Consider the following 16,096-nt stretch of genomic DNA (forward strand, 5'->3'; position numbering starts at 1 on the left):
CATAGAGTTTACCCAATGTATTTTTATTAACACACAACCAACATTATTTACTCCAATATGTATTTTATTTTTAATGTATATCTGCCCTTTTCCTGGGAAGCCAACCCAAGTCAGCTTCCAATCATAATAAATTAAAAACCTTTACAGTAAAATTGAACAGCTGTAAGGTGAAGGACGCATCTACCTCTACAAGACCATGTTAGTATTTCATGTCAACTCTGATAAGAAAGTAAGTATTAAAATATTAAGAATAATAAATCTTTTAAAGTAGACATAAGAGATAGTGAATGGAGAAATGCTTCTTCTGTTAGTTCTTTGTAACTTTTGCTCTTTCCCTTTCCTGTCATGCTTGGCTGCCTCTCCTCCTAACTCTTTGTGTCTCTCCTCTCTTTTGTGTCTCCTCTGTCCCTCTTCTCCTCTTGGTCCTGGCAGGTGCGGTTGCAGCTCTGGGACACAGCAGGCCAGGAGAGATTCCGAAGCTTGATCCCCAGTTACATTCGAGACTCCACAGTAGCTGTGGTGGTCTATGACATTACAAGTGAGTTAAGTCTGGGTGTGGATATCCATACACTGTAACTGCCCTTTGGAGCTTGGTAACATTCTCTCCCCGTTGTGACCTTCTGTGATATATCAAGGTCTGATTGTGGCTCATGTGTATCAGAAGTATGTAAAGGTTTGGCTTAGAGAGACTCAACACTCTATGCTTACACCAAGAAGTCTCGTTCTTCCAAGATTTAGCCCCTACTCTTGTTGCATTTCTCAGCCAGAAAAGTCCCGTACAATCTACTGCTGAAATGTTCAGTCACCACTTAGATGAATTCTATGCATTCAGTTGGTTTACACTGGTACAATGGATCTGCACTGTAGAATTAATGTAGACTGACACCTGTTTAACTGCTGCAACTCATTGCTATGGAATCCTTGGATTTGTAGGTGATTGTTGAAGAAGCAGCACTCCTTGCCAAGATAAAGCTGAAGGGCTTGTAAAACTACAGCTTCCAGGATTCCATAGCATTTAGCCATGGCAATTAAAGTGTTGTCAAACTGTTTTAATTCTACAATGTAGATGCACCCTAGGACTCGGATTTGAGCCTTGTTGTTTCTCATGCAAGTACAATTGGCCCTCCATATCCATGGATTATTTTGCATCCACAGATTCAGCCATCCAGACTTGAAAATATCCCCTTTCTCCCCAAATAAAAACTTCCAAAAGGAAAAAAAAACTGAGTATCCAAGGATTGTTGCATCTACAGGATATTCTGGAACCAACCCCCAGCGAATACCTTGAGTCCGCTGTAATGACCAAGTGAAATATTCATTGTTCCTGGCACTGTTGTTAACCATATGCTAAGTGGCTGGAGTGCTCAAATTGTAGTAATTTCTTTCATTAATATTTTATGCAGGTGACAATGGCTAATTTTATGGCACCCAGTTGTGAAGTTAAAGTGCTAGATTTCATTTCTAGGAAGTCCAATTAGTCCTGTTAGTAAGGGACTTCCTTTACTAATTAACTCAGTGGGTTTTAGAACAAGGTCAACCCAGTCCAGATTCTGAGCTGGAAACTTGAGTGGGGGGTGCTTCTTTATTGGGTGTATAATAAACCATGTTACAAAGCAGGCGTTTCATGAAAAGTCTGAATTTAGCAATACAATGACAAGCCTAATTATCTATGTTAATATTTTTAAAGCTTTGCCCAATACCTTATATCACAGACATAGTTACAAATGCACAATGTCTCCTGATCCAACCCCACACACCTACTTTAACAGCCAGCAGCCACACAGAGAAATGAAGATCTATGGCCAATGGGGCATGGCAAAATTATATTTTCAGCCTTGTCCCACTAGCTGTCTGTATGCAATAATGAGTTGTGTTGGGGTCCTGCTTCTGGTTATTAGAGCCTCCTCTTTGTGGGAGGGGCTGGAAATGTCATCCTGCTTCCTTCCAGTTACTAACAGAACAGACCTCCATCACTCGTTGCCACTGCTGGCTGTTAAGGTAGGTTGCAATTACGGAAATAATGTCATGCTCATAAACTTGAATACTGAACCGTTATGAATGTGTGAATCTAGCTTATGCACCTGCTCAACAGGATACCAGCCTACATAGTTGAATAAAAGTTACTTTAAAAAAACACATTTGCTTACACTCCTTCCATTGTTGACATTTTTGTGCTGGATTGTTGTAGTTTCACTCATCTCCTGTTCTTTGTAATACCTGTATTTCTGCCATATATCTATTGCCTAGTGTAGACTTTGAACTCCGTCAAAACAACATTGTGCCCAGAACTCTGAAAAGTTACTTTTTTGACTGGAGCTTGCAGTATGTGATCACAATGCTTTGTGAGTTATATTCCAAAATAGTTATATTCCAAAATAGTAACTTTTCAATGCTATCTGTTCTCTTAGTTTCATTTTGTGATATACACTTATTTTACTTGCTCATTATATTTTCCTTATATTTCCAGAGGGACTGAAGTATAGTATGTGGTCCACACTTCCCTTTTCCTTTTTGTGAACACACTGAAAAGTAGCTCAGGTTGAGAGATAACGACTGGCTTTCTCTGAAGCATCTAGTCCAGTGGTTCTCAACCTGGGTTCCCCAGATATTTCTGGCCTACAACTCCCAGAAATCCCAGCTAGTTTACCAGCTGTTAGGATTTCTGGGAGTTGAAGGCTAAAAACATCTGGGGACCCCAGGTTGAGAACCACTGATCTAGTCCCAAGCCAATGCACATCTGTGTAATGTAATAGTAGCTTGTTACATCAGTGATCTTTGCCTTATGTAGATATGGAAAAATAGACATATTATGATTGCCCAAAAGTGCGATTGGTCATGTGTTTGGGCATTCTACATGTAAAATCTGGGATCAGTTACATTGCTTTTATGTACTCTCTGAAGGGTAGTTTCTGAGCAAAAGATGTTGAATTTTTAGATATGCATAATATTTCAGTACAAATACCCATGACATAAAGAGTAGTCTAATGGCTCTGGAGGTGAGGGTTCAATTCCCACTCGGCCATGGATACCCACTGGGTGAAGCCAAGGGCAAGCCACATACTCCTACCCTCAAAAATACCTGTGATAGGGTTGTCATGTCAGAAACAACAAGAGCCACCATGTATTGTAGAATTTTCTTAGTGATGACACTCCAATTATGGAACTCTCTTCCACTAAAGATCTTGTTTTCATCCATCACTTATATCTTTTCCAGGCAAATGAGAACCTTTCACTGAGAGCCTTCATCATCTGATGTTATGATAGTTGCTCAGTTGTAGTTATTTCTGATGGTGTCACTCTCTCCAAACCTACCTTTTAAGCCAGGCAACACCTCAACAGAAGAGTTTTGGAGATGGTACAGATCGGGTGCTGGGAAGTGATGTCTTCTATGCCCTCCCAATCACAGGGTGCATTGAAGATAAACAGCAGAAGAGAACCTTCAAGGTTTGCTGCAACAGTCTTTCTCAATATGACATCTGACCAAGAACGTGCTGCCGATATCATTTCCCAGCACCATGATCTGCAGCACCTCAGAAACATTTCAAGAATGCTGTCAGGCTGAAAAGGTATGCTTTGAGGATTATGTTCGGTCATAAAGAACTAGAAACATGAATCCCCAGAGGTTACGAGGTCATAATGAATAGGACACCAGCCATTGTAACAAAATGTTTGATCTCCCTCTTACTTCTGTTAGTTTGTATTTTTTTTTGTATTTTGATAAATATTTGTAATTTATTGTATGTATTTGTTATTACAAATATCACTCTTCCAGACCAATAGTACATTGATGCAGATGAGTTGCCAGCACATTAGGAATTTTCAAGATATGTGACTCCCTCCAGGTGTTTTGGACTTCAACTCCCAAACACCTATGGCTGTTAGGAATTGTGGGAGTTGAAGTCCAAAACACCTGGAGGGAGGGCCAAAGTTTGCCCAGGCCTGGGCCAACCCCACACGTTCTTATAATCACTTAGAAATAAATGCCTAGAGACACCAAGTAAAATATTTCAGACTTTATTGACTTTTTGAGTTAATATTTGACTTAAGTACCATGAACTTTTCTGTAGCCATCTTTTGCTATTTGCTGTCTCTTGCTATGTTCCTTATAGCAATTAATGCCAAAGGAAATAAAGAATTGCAAAAATGGTCTGCCTCTCTCTCATGGTCCTATGCAAGCTGAGCCAGCTAAAATGGCAACAGGAAGGGTCAAGACTAGGCAGCTGAAGGATTCTGAGCAGAGTGGCTCATTAAAAAGTTCTCTTTAAATGGATTGCTTTGGCAAATCCGTGCCCTGCGTTCCAGTTGCCATAGCTGCACTAATTGGGGGCACATTCTCCTAGCAAACGAGTGGGTAGGAAAAAGCTATGTAATTCCTCCTGATAAATAACATTGAAACACTTTTAGTGACCACACATTTAATTCAAGCAACATTTTCAGTTGAAATTCTTACCAGTGAATTATTTTAAGAATGAAAGTTCCAATGTTGCACCAATTCCCCCTATCAATTATTATCCTCAAGGACTTCTATTTGCATTTGAAATATATGCACATTATTTGCAAAAATGTATCTGTGAGCAAAGCCTTTCCACTCATTTGACCTTCAGTTTGCACTGAAAATGTAGTTTGAGCTCCCATCCTCATTCTTTCTTTCTTCCCTTTCCTCTCCAATTCTAGCTTTGTTGACTTTCTAGAGATAACATGCCCTTGCCTACTTTTACTTAGATTGGTTCCTCTTCTCACGGCCCTCTCAAATCAGCCAAAGGCTATTGTCCTAACACTTCCTTCTTCAGTTCACTTAGATTCCCTCCTCAGTCTGTCTTGACTCTAGCTAAGGCACATGCAACTGGGCTGATGGAAATGCATTTCCCTCACCCTTCTTCCCATGGTTACCACCTAAAAATCCTATATGCGAATTTAGAGACCTTGATGATCAGGGAGTGTGAGGACACCTTAAGGAGGAACTTGGTGAAAAGGAGCTTATTTGTCAGAGACCCTGTTAACTGAGGTACAACTGTATTCTACTGACTCCTTTGAGCTTTCTCTTCAGCTAGTCCTTCTCCAACTCCAACTCTCCACTTCTCCAGTTGTTTCTCTGCTTTCCACTTTCTGCAGCAAGGATCATCTTTTAAACTTGCATTTTGCTGTCCATTTCTTTAATCCCTTGCCATTTCACATAATTCATGCTTCAAAGCCCTTGGAGGCAAGTGTTGCATTATATTATATCTAATGAAGTATCTAATGGCCATGTGAAATGACGGGAGATTCTCAAAGCTTTGACTCCTCTGTGTTCTTGTGTTCCAAAAGTCTCCCTTCTGTTGTCTTCCTAATGTGGGTGATGCTCCCTGGAGATGATGGGAATTGTAGGCAACACATCTAGAAGCTTCCAGGTTGCAGAAGGGTATTATATCCTCTTAAGGCAGTGGTTCTCAACCAGTGGGTCCCCAGGTGTTTTGGCCTACAACTCCCAGAAATCCCAGCCAGTTTACCAGCTGTTAGGATTTCTGGGAGTTGAAGACCAAAACACCACAAGTTGAGAACCACTGCCTTAAGGGATGTCAACCTTTTTTTCAGTCTTGTTCAAAAACTTGATCATGTGTCTACCCTGCTATATTTTATTATTCAAGTGTAACTGTAAAATACACAAGTGTATAAATTGATCGAATTGGTCAGATAAGAGATATTTGGGAAATTGCCTTTGTCTATTGCCCAGCTTTCCTGTTTTCCTTCTCTTACACAGATCTGAACTCCTTCCAGCAAACATCCAAATGGATTGATGATGTCAGAACAGAAAGAGGAAGTGATGTCATCATTATGTTAGTGGGCAATAAAACAGATCTTGCAGATAAGAGGTAAATACATATAAAGAGAGGGAAGTGGTAAATTTCTTTTTGAGATTATGATAGTCAGAATTCTTATCTCCACATGTAACTTGCAAGAGGGGCAATAAGTCAGGACAGAAAAAATTGAATACCATAATAGATTGCCTAGAATAGAGCAATTCTGGTCTGACTGACCATCAAGGAGTCACTTCATCGGTAGCTCAGTTTGAGGGCATTACTTTTTTCTCTACTTTTCTGCTTTCCTCCATTCTCTTTATATTTTAATAAACCTCTATTTTCCACTTTTCCCCAGTTTTGTTTAATATACTTATTGTTGTCTCTTCTTTGCCTGTCTGATTCTAGGCAAATAACAATTGAAGAAGGAGAACAGAGAGCTAAAGAGCTGAATGTCATGTTTATTGAGACAAGTGCAAAAACAGGATACAATGTGAAACAGGTAAGAGACCTTTATTTCTAAATATCAGTACTTGGGGTCCCCGTGGATTTGTTTGATTTAATTTATCTGCTACAGCCCTCTCCTACAAGACACACGGCATGTAAATTCAAGAAAATGTTGTGGTTTTGTCTGCACATAAGTAAGATACACAATAGTAAAATGAAACACTGCATGGGTTATTTATTTATTTATCGTATCAGGAGTTAATTGAGAATACAGTTATGCCGATATATATATATATATATCCACAAACAAATTATACTAAATTTTCATTGACCAGAAGCTGGCCATTTGGAGTGCTTCTAGTGTCACTGTAAGAAGGTGCTCCATGGTGCATATGGCAGGGCTCAGACTGCATTGTAGTAGATGGTCTGTGGTTTACTCTTCTCCACACTCGCATGTCGTGGACTCCACTTTGTAGCTCCGTTCTTTAAGATTGGCTCTGCATCTCGTGGTGTCAGAGTGCAGTCTGTTCAGTTCCTTCTAAATCACCGAGTCCTCGGGGGAGTTTCTCATCTGGTATCAGCCACTGATTGAGGTTCCGGTTTTAACCTGCCACCTTTGGACTCTCACTTGCTGAGATGTTCCTGTTAGTAGTTCTGTGGATATTAGGAAGCTATTTCTTGATTTAAGGGGTTGGCTTGCTGGCTGATACCCAAACAGGGGATAGGCTGGAGATGTCAATGCCTTGGTGATTTATTACTGGCTGCTACTTCCCGACGGATGTCAGGTGGTGAATTACCAACTAAACAGTATAATTTCTCCAGTGGTGTAGGGTGTAGACATCTTGTGATAATGTGGCATGTCTAATTAAAAACCATGTCCACTGTTTTAACATGGACTGTATGGGTTGACTAGATTGCTCCATTTATTGAGAACGTTGATACAGCAAGTCATCCTAAATGGCCACTGAACTCTCCAAAACAGAAATTTCCAGTCATCATCTGATAGTTTTCATCTTTCCTTTAATGTGTGTTTGTTTCTCCTTATTTGTGCCAGGAGCAGTTGCCATTAGTTATATCTCATGTTTTGCAGTTTGTAAACTGAAATGTATACCCTACACAACTGTCAAATACATTTTCTACTAGGAAAGTTCTAATGTTGTTCTTTGCTGATGTATAAATGGAAGAAAGTTTTGGGCTCCTACTGTGTTCTTAATGATACATACTGCTTAATTTTGTTGATTTTGTTTCAAAATGGCATTTTGGAGACAACTATAAAAATCCTAATCACACACAAAAAAAATCTTTCTCTTGGTCTTCTTGTGTCATCTTTCTCCACTTTGCTGCAGCTCTTCCGACGTGTTGCCTCAGCTCTGCCAGGAATGGAGAGTGTGCAAGAGAAGAGCAAAGAAGGGAGTATCCTTTGGAGAAATAATGAAGGGAGCTTTTGAATTAGAACTAACCATTTGGGATTGGAAGATAAATAAAGCTTGTTTTCTTAAGATGGGATTGGAAGTAGGGGTGGACAATTTTTAAATTTCTGTTTTTCCCAAATTTAGGTTCAGATCATTTTGAACATTCAGGATCTTTTAAAAGTAAAATAAAATAATGTGTGAATTTTGGCATGCAATTTTTCTAATAATTTATATTTTAGCATGCACTTTAATCAATATTAGCCCATTTTGCAGATCCAGTATAGAGTGATATTAAAAGTTGAGGCATATCGATAGCATATTCATAGAGTTGTGGTAGTGGAATAGAATAGGACAGAATACAAAAGAAAGATGTAAATCATGACCCTCACTCTAAATTTTCAAAGAGCTGTGTGAAATGATACAGGTCTTCTAGATCAGTAGAATTGAGAAGGTGCAGCAACACTATTGGAGTTTTATTATCTTTCTCTGTTAAATAGGGCTGATACTCCAAACTACTAATCCATGGATTCCATCGCATTGAGTTAATGTGGTGTCAAACTGCACTAATTTGTCGGTGTAGCTGCACCCTATGATTCAGGAGACCTGGGTTTGAATCTCTACTCAACAGTGAAACCCACTGAGTGACCTTGGGCACGTCCAGCTCTTTCAATCTCTGAGGAAGGCAAAGTCAGCCCTCTTTTGTACATAATCATGCTAAGAAACACCCACAATAGGTTCACCTTAGGGTCACCATAAGTCTAAATGACTAGAAGGCACAACAATAAAAGCACCATGTGTACTGTTGTCAAGTCTTTACGGAATTGTGCTGTCCCCAGAAAAAAATCTTAATCACTGATGCATAGCAAATGCATCAGACAGATTTGTTTGTGAAAGGATGGATTTATGAGAGCCATGTGCCGCCGTTAATGGACTGTGTGTCTCGGTGTCTTCTCAGCCTTGCATTGCAAGAAAGTCCAGGGCAAATGTAAACACCCAGCAGCCATTCCCTTCCTGATGGGAGTTCTGCAGAGACACAAAAGTGCTCTTGTTAAACTGAAACCCCTTTTCCCATTATGGAGTGAACACACAAAAGAAAAACATCGCCATAGAGCAGTACTAATGAATATGGGCCAATTAAGTCTTATTTATTACAGAGAAAGTCATGGTTTCTAAATTAAACACAGCAGTAATGATTTCCCTCTGTCGCTGGTGCTGGCAGGAAAAAGAGAATAATGGCTACATGGGGAATGTTTGCCAAAGAATGACAGATTATAGCATGCTGCCTGACATTCCCTTGCTTCGGTTAGGCAGAAGGGCCATATGAATGCCCCTTCTGCCCTGAATTGCTGTTTCTTGCTGGCAAGAGGGTGATTTAATTGGGGGTTTCAATATGCCAAGTGGTTTATGAAGCAAAGGCTATGTGGGATTACAAGAGTATCAAAATTCAATAGTTTGGTTCTGAGTAAGAACAGTTCTTTAAAGGTAAAGGTTGCCCTGACAACAAGTCTAGTTGTGTCTGGCTCTGGGGGTGGTGGTGCACATCTCCATTTTTGAGCCAAAGAGCTGGCATTATCTGTAGACACCTCCAAGGTTATGTGGCCAGCATGACTGCATGGAGCACCGTTACCTTCCCACAGAAGCAGTACCTATTAATCTACTCACATTTGCATGTTTTCAAACTGCTAGGTTGGCAGAAGCTGGGGCTAACAGCAGGTGCTCACCCCACTCCCCGAATTTGAACCATCAACCTTTCGATCAGCAGTTTAACCCACTGACATTAATATGAAATAATATCTACAGTTTTAATACCCCAATACCCCAATATTTTCGGTTAGCATTATTGTTGAATCTTAAAAGGTCAATATTCTTCCTATTTTTCTCTCAAACAAGATAAACTTTTAAAAACTATTCAAATGTTACAAAATGCTAGTCTGAGGTACATGACATTGTCTTCTCATACAGCCCAAAACGTAAGAAATAATTATATTACAAGCAAAAATGTCAACCAAAAATAGTCCTCCAATGTTTAATGAGACAATAGAGATCAAATCCTAAACTGGAAAAGGAAGTAACAAGTCATAGTTACATTGCAAAAGAACAGCTATCCCTTTTGAAGTTATTTTAAAAACTAGAAAAAACAAATTAATTACAAATGATTGGGTATTGAGTTACTTTTCTCCCAAGTTCCAGTGTACTTTAGTGCCTGTGTTAGCAAATATAAACAATGTGCATGATCAGCACAAGGTCATTCACTACCACAGCACATTTCTCCACAGCAGGGAAGTTAAGCTAAAGTCTCTGTGTTTCTTTTATTCTTGATCAATCACACACACACAGGCACGGGGCTATTTTCTCCAGGTTTCAACTTCCCCTCTAAGGTAACTTCCTTTTTAAAAGATAAAGGTTTCCCCTTGACATGAAGTCTAGTTGTGTCCAACTCTGCGAGTGGTGCTCATCTCCATTTCTTAGCCAAAGAGCCGGCATTGTCCATAGACACCTCCAAGGTCATGTGGCCAGCATGACTCTATGGAGTGCTCTTACCTTCCCACCAAAGTAGTTCCTATTTATCTACTCACATTTGCATTCTTTTGAACTGCCAGGTTGGCAGAAGCTGGGGCTAACAGAGGAAGCTCACCCCGCTTCCGGATTTGAACCACCGAACTTTTGGTCAGCAAGTTCAGAAGCTCAGCGGTTTAACCCACTGTGCCACCAGGGGCTAAAACTTTTATATAGTATTTATTTTACCAGACTTTTGTTTACCAAACAGAAAACAAACAATACTTACTAGTTACATTCTTTTTTTTGTTAGAAGACATAAGAATTGGGATTTAAAAATAACAAAAGCCGAACACCAGAATTAGGAAAAGTCTGAACTGGCCATTAACTTAGTTCACTTACCTCCATCCCCTTGTATAAGAGCCTTTTGATCCGATGATACAGAGATATATAAATAAGTTAATTCATAAACATTCCACAATCTTGATTTCCCCTTTATTTTCCCGCCTGTTTCACATCCTTTGTTCTTAGGTATTATAACAAGACATATCAGAATGGAGAATTATTTGCAGAAGTCTAGAAACAGTCCTCGAGTGTTAGATTTTTTTTCTCTTGTGAGGAGGAAGTTCAGCTTTGTATATCTAAATGTTTTTCTGTTAAACCCTACATAGCAGGGAGGAATCCATTCAGCCCAGCTGCTTCTGTGAAATTTTTTTTTCCCGCATAGTTAAGGAGATTTGAAGGATTTGAGCTCTAGGAAAACATTCCAACATATGACTGCAAGAACATCATCCATAGCCCAAAAGATACAGGCCAGGAAAAAGCTTTTACTTTTCTCCCTTTGCTAATTGTATGCACTGCTCCTCTCTCATTCTCAGAGAAGTGAAGACGAAGCGGCACAACTGCTGAGCTTGCCTTTTATTTCTCCCTCATTGCCCCATAGGCGACAGGCAACAGCAGAAGAAGCAAGTGCCTGTCTGGGGGGCGGAATGACATGGCGCCTGAGAGCCATTGTGGCGGAAGGGAGAGGGTCCCTAGATGTTGACTGACAACAGCTCTTCCAGTCTAATTGCTGGCTTTTATGTTGGGAAAGGTCAGCTCCCTTGGGGACTTGGACTACGTCTGATATATATCACATATGTCAGCACCACATGCGGAGAGCACAGCTTGGGCTTTGCACTTGCAGTTCACAGTGGGAGGGACCAGCCTGTGACTGGTTAAGGAAGATGGAGGTGTGGTGTCATGCGTTTGAGCCCTTAGGGCTGACGTCTCTGCTCCAGGAGGCAAACAAATCCAACCTGGGTCTTTGTTTGCCTGGCAGGTGACACATTTCCGGTTGACACCCCCAGTCAACCAGATCCATTGGCTGGTTTTGATACTTTAAAGTGAGTGTCTGCCAAGTTTTGTTGACCATTTCAGTGAAGCCTTTTGTCCTGGAGTTGTCATCCAAATAGTAACATTTCCAGGCTCTGATTTTGCCTGACAAAAGGTGGGAAAGACAGATATGCAAGGAGGTATGGGTTGATAGATGTTCAATTTAATGTTCAGCATGATGATGATGATAATAATAATCTTTATTTAATACTCCACCAGTTAATTAAACCCCTCATATGAGAGCTAATAACATGCTAGTATCAAATCAGATACACAGTGGATGAAGATATGCTTTCCAGATACTAGGTTAGCTTGGGAAAATGCTTTTGGAAAGGGGACATGGCATCTCTATCCATTCTCCCGAATTCATCTGTCATTCACGCTTTATAAATATTACTAATATTTTATAAATAACTTGTCAAAAGTACTTTTATGAGTGCATCCACATTGTAGAATTAATGCAGTTTGACACCACTTTAACTGCCATGACTCAAGGCTATGCAATCATGGGAGTTGCACTTTGGTGTGGCACCCGCAGTCTTTGGCAGAGAAAGCTACAGAGCTTGTAAAGCTTCAACTCCCAAAGCCTTGAACTATTGCAGTTAAAGTGGTATCAAACTGCATTGATTCTAGAGTGTATAGATGCACTCTGTGATATGTTTAAGAGGCCTGTCCTCTTGCCCGTAACTTCAACAGGAAGTTAGTTGTGTCTGGTACGATTAACTTCCTGCTCTTGGTAAGGAAATCTTGTTGACATTTCGCTTGCTCATAGAAATCAGAAACAATCTTTATAAATAAAAATGCAATGTTTGTTTGTGGGATTAACGTAACTCAAAAACCACTGGACCAATTGATACGAAATCTGAACACTACACCCCTAACAGACCAACGAGCAACCATCACTCATAAACTCATCCAAAAAAAAAAAGCGGAAAGGACTTAAAAACCCCAAAAAGCTAAATGACGATGCAACGCATGTGCAAAAACAACAGCTCCCAGCATCCCCTAGACCAGGCCCTTTAGGGGAGGAGGATACTCCAAATGCACTGCTTCCAAGCTGCAAGCTTGCTTCTCCTTGGATTTCTTTGAGAGCATCCCAATCCCTGCATATTTCCTTTTTCTGGACTGCAACTCCCAGCAGTCCTTGCAATAGATTATATATGAATGAGATATAGATATTAGGTAGTTAGATCAATCAGGAGGACTGCTGGGAGTTACAGTCCAAGAATAGGTAGAGAAGGAAGGAAGGAGAGAAAGAAAGGGGAAAGGAAAAGGGGGGAAGGAAGGAAAAAGGTAGAGAAGGAAGGAAGGAAGGAAGGAAGGAAGGAAGGAAGGAAGGAAGGAAGGAAGGAAGGAGAAAAAGGAAAGGGAAAGAAAAAAGGGAAGGAAGGAAAGAGGTAAGAAGGAAGGAAAGGGAAGGAAAGAAAAAGAAGGAAGGAGGGAAGGAGAGAAAGGAGGAGAGAAAGAGGGAGGGACGGTTGGCCACAGCAACGTGTGGCGGGCCGGGTACAGCTAGTGTCTTTAAACCCTGTGTGTCGTCCTTTGTTAAACATTTCAAAACTATTTAATATTGATTGTAATTGTTAGATCTCAACATTATATTTAAGTAATTAATGTTTGTTGATTTGATTTCCCATTGGCCATTTTTAATTTTTAAAAAGTAATAATTTTACAAATGTATTAAGCTTTGTTCCCCCAAAAAAGATGCATGGCCACATAAGGAGGAACCTCACCCGTTGGTTATCAGCCTTAACTCTTTCTTTCCTTCAGTGATTGACATCAAACTGGACAAACCACAGGAACCACCAGCCAGTGAAGGAGGCTGTTCTTGTTAATGCTAAGCGCAGGATTCGTCAGCTCCATTTGACACCACACGCTTGTTGTGTTGCTTCCTATTGGTTAGCTTTCTAATACAAATTGAGTTCTTGGATGGGGAGGATTTCTTTTCTCTCTAGGGAGGGGGTGGGTGGCAAGGATCAGAATACTTGATTCAACAGCCAATACTATTTTCTTTTTTGGTTTAGTTGTAATATATTGTACTTTATTAAAAATGCCAAAACAATTCAGAATTTTAAACAAGACACTTTAATTGTGTGTGTATACAATTTTCAGCCGTGGGGATGTATATCCTTTTTTGGGTACCTTTTTTTTAATTGTATATTTGTAAACTTACAGAGAAATCCCCAAGATTATACAGGCTGGTTAGTTTCAGTGTTTGGCATAAATTGTAGACATATCTTTTAGTGAAATAGTCCCTGATTAGTTCCACCTAGCACTAACTATCCCATTCACACTCCAAATACAGGCTAACAAAGCATGCTGCAACTACCAGTGTGCCATACAAGATCTCTGACTATAGAGCCATGGAAGAGAGAGTTACAACAACGAGCAAACCTTTGATCATGATATTGAGAGTATACATCCATAGTTCCCAAACAGTTTCATTCAAGGGGCCACAGAGCATGCATAGCTTAATATCATGTTTTATACTATATTTTACTATAATAGGAGCCCCTGCTGGTGCAATGGGTTAAACCCTTGTGCTGGCAGGACTGAAGACCAACACATTGGAGGCTCGAATCCAGGGAGAGCACGGCTGAGCTCCCTCTATCAGTTCCAACTCCCCATGCGGGGACATGAGAGAAGCCTTCCACAAGGATTGTAAAACATCAAAACATCCAGGTATCCCCTGAGCAACATCCTTGCAGACAGCCAATTCATTCACACCAGAAGCAACTTGCAGTTTCTCAAGTCACTCCTGACACGGATAAAAACCCCACTGTAATAGGAGATATTTTAAAACATTTCTGCAGTTAATAATTGTTTTAAGGCTTTCACATGTTACAGATAAGATATATCCACAATGTCAGTTATATTGTTGATGCTACTATTACAGAATCCTGGAATTTGTAGTTTGGAATCCTCTAAACTGCAACACAAAACCTGTCTAGGAATAAATTCCAAGTATTTTACCAAACCACAAATTCAAGGATTGTATAGAATGGAATTAACATTATGCAAATTGCTATAACTGCATAGTGTGGATACACTCAAGGTCTCTGAACTTTTGAAAAATCCCAGATGCTAGCATAAATCACCATACGTATGTACTGCAGTGTATATGTATAATCAGTATCATTTTGGTCATTTGGCTTTCATGATTGGCCCAATGATATTCTGGAAGAACTCTTGATTCTTTTCAGATTTCTTCACAATCAGTTATAGCTGCCATGTTGTATCTAAAAATTGGATTGAGGCAAACACTAGAAGTATTTTGTCCCAAAATGCTATCTAAAGGCTCTCTCTCTCTCCAGGCATATTGTTAGAAATAGATTTCTTCAAGGAGGCAACTCAAAATGGTGGTTACAATTCAAACAGAACTGTCAATTACTATAACTTCAAAAATGTACCCAGTGGGACCATCTCACTTTTAGGCAACTGTACTGTTCATGGTGGTTGATCATTATTATGAGTGATAGTAACTTCTGCATGAGTGAACAAAGAGCAAAAGAGAGGAAGGGGCCCTGTCTCCTTAGAAAAAGAAGATTGCCTTGGCAACAAAGAAGTGATAGGTAATGTATTTAATTTTTGTATACATGTGTATGCATGTTTTCTAAAGACATAAAACATACATTAACTCACACAGCTGTGTGGAGGTGTATGTATACACACCCATGCACAATATAGATGCTTGGTTTCTCCTAGTGTTATGACTTGAAAGTGCAGCCAGCAACCGTTGTGGGAAATTACCGTTGCTGCTATGTGTGGGTCTTAAAAGGGTTTCTTTTGTTATTGTTGGGGAACAGTGTGATTTGTTATGTCTTCAATAAATTAAACTCAGATACATGTGAAATGAAAAAAAATACATGAAAAAATATCTCCAGGTGTTGTCAATCTATGTGATGGTGCATGTAGTCACATTCGGGAAAAAGTGGCCGCAATGAGATCTCATGTCCCCTCACTGTCACCTCACACAAACCAACAGCATCCTAAGGGGATAAGATGTTTTCTAGTCCAACTTCGTAAGTAATGCCAGAGTGATCACCACTATATGATAGTGGAATAAATATGGCATGTGCATTATTTTCTACATTATGGATTCATTCTACTTGTATGATGTTCTGTATGGCCAAAAGCAAACTCTCAAACACATACCGGCACATAATTAGGAGGCTTGTTTTATTCATTGGTAGAGTCCTAGAAGCCCTCATACCATTCATGGTTTAGTTCCCCCAATTATAGCCTGCAGACGGAAGCAACAGTCAGCTACCTAGTTTTCCTGTCTGCTGAAATCAATACACCTTTGACTTGCCAGCTTCCCTACTATGTTTTTTCTTACCCATCACACCATCTTTGAAGACTCTCCATGACCTTCATTTTCCTTATGCTTCATTCACCAAAAAATCAGCTACTTGCACTTCTTGTTTCCCATTTTTTCTTCAAAACTGTGTTGCAGAGACAGAATTGGATGCTAAGAAATGAAACTCGTTGGGACTTTGCATGTTTTACCATTAAGTCATATGTAATGTCCATACGGCAATTATAGCCCTGTCAAAAGGCCCTCTTAACAACATGGAAGTTTCCTGAGGCAGA

General features: G+C 39.8%; 1 protein-coding gene across 1 annotated transcript in view; it reads left to right on the forward strand.

Moving 5' to 3' along the window:
• RAB6B (RAB6B, member RAS oncogene family) overlaps positions 1-15,384 on the forward strand; it is an 81,529-nt gene extending 66,145 nt beyond the window's left edge. Inside the window, exons 4-8 of the mRNA XM_060767995.2 lie at positions 433-538; positions 5,738-5,849; positions 6,183-6,276; positions 7,568-7,634; positions 13,274-15,384. Coding sequence (XP_060623978.1) covers positions 433-538; positions 5,738-5,849; positions 6,183-6,276; positions 7,568-7,634; positions 13,274-13,338 — 444 coding nt within the window. The 3' untranslated portion in view covers positions 13,339-15,384. The remainder of the gene's footprint in view (positions 1-432; positions 539-5,737; positions 5,850-6,182; positions 6,277-7,567; positions 7,635-13,273) is intronic.
• The last annotated feature ends 712 nt before the right edge of the window (positions 15,385-16,096 follow it).

Source organism: Anolis sagrei, chromosome 3 (genome assembly GCF_037176765.1).
Source record: "Anolis sagrei isolate rAnoSag1 chromosome 3, rAnoSag1.mat, whole genome shotgun sequence".
In the NCBI taxonomy this organism is placed as follows: domain Eukaryota; kingdom Metazoa; phylum Chordata; class Lepidosauria; order Squamata; family Dactyloidae; genus Anolis; species Anolis sagrei.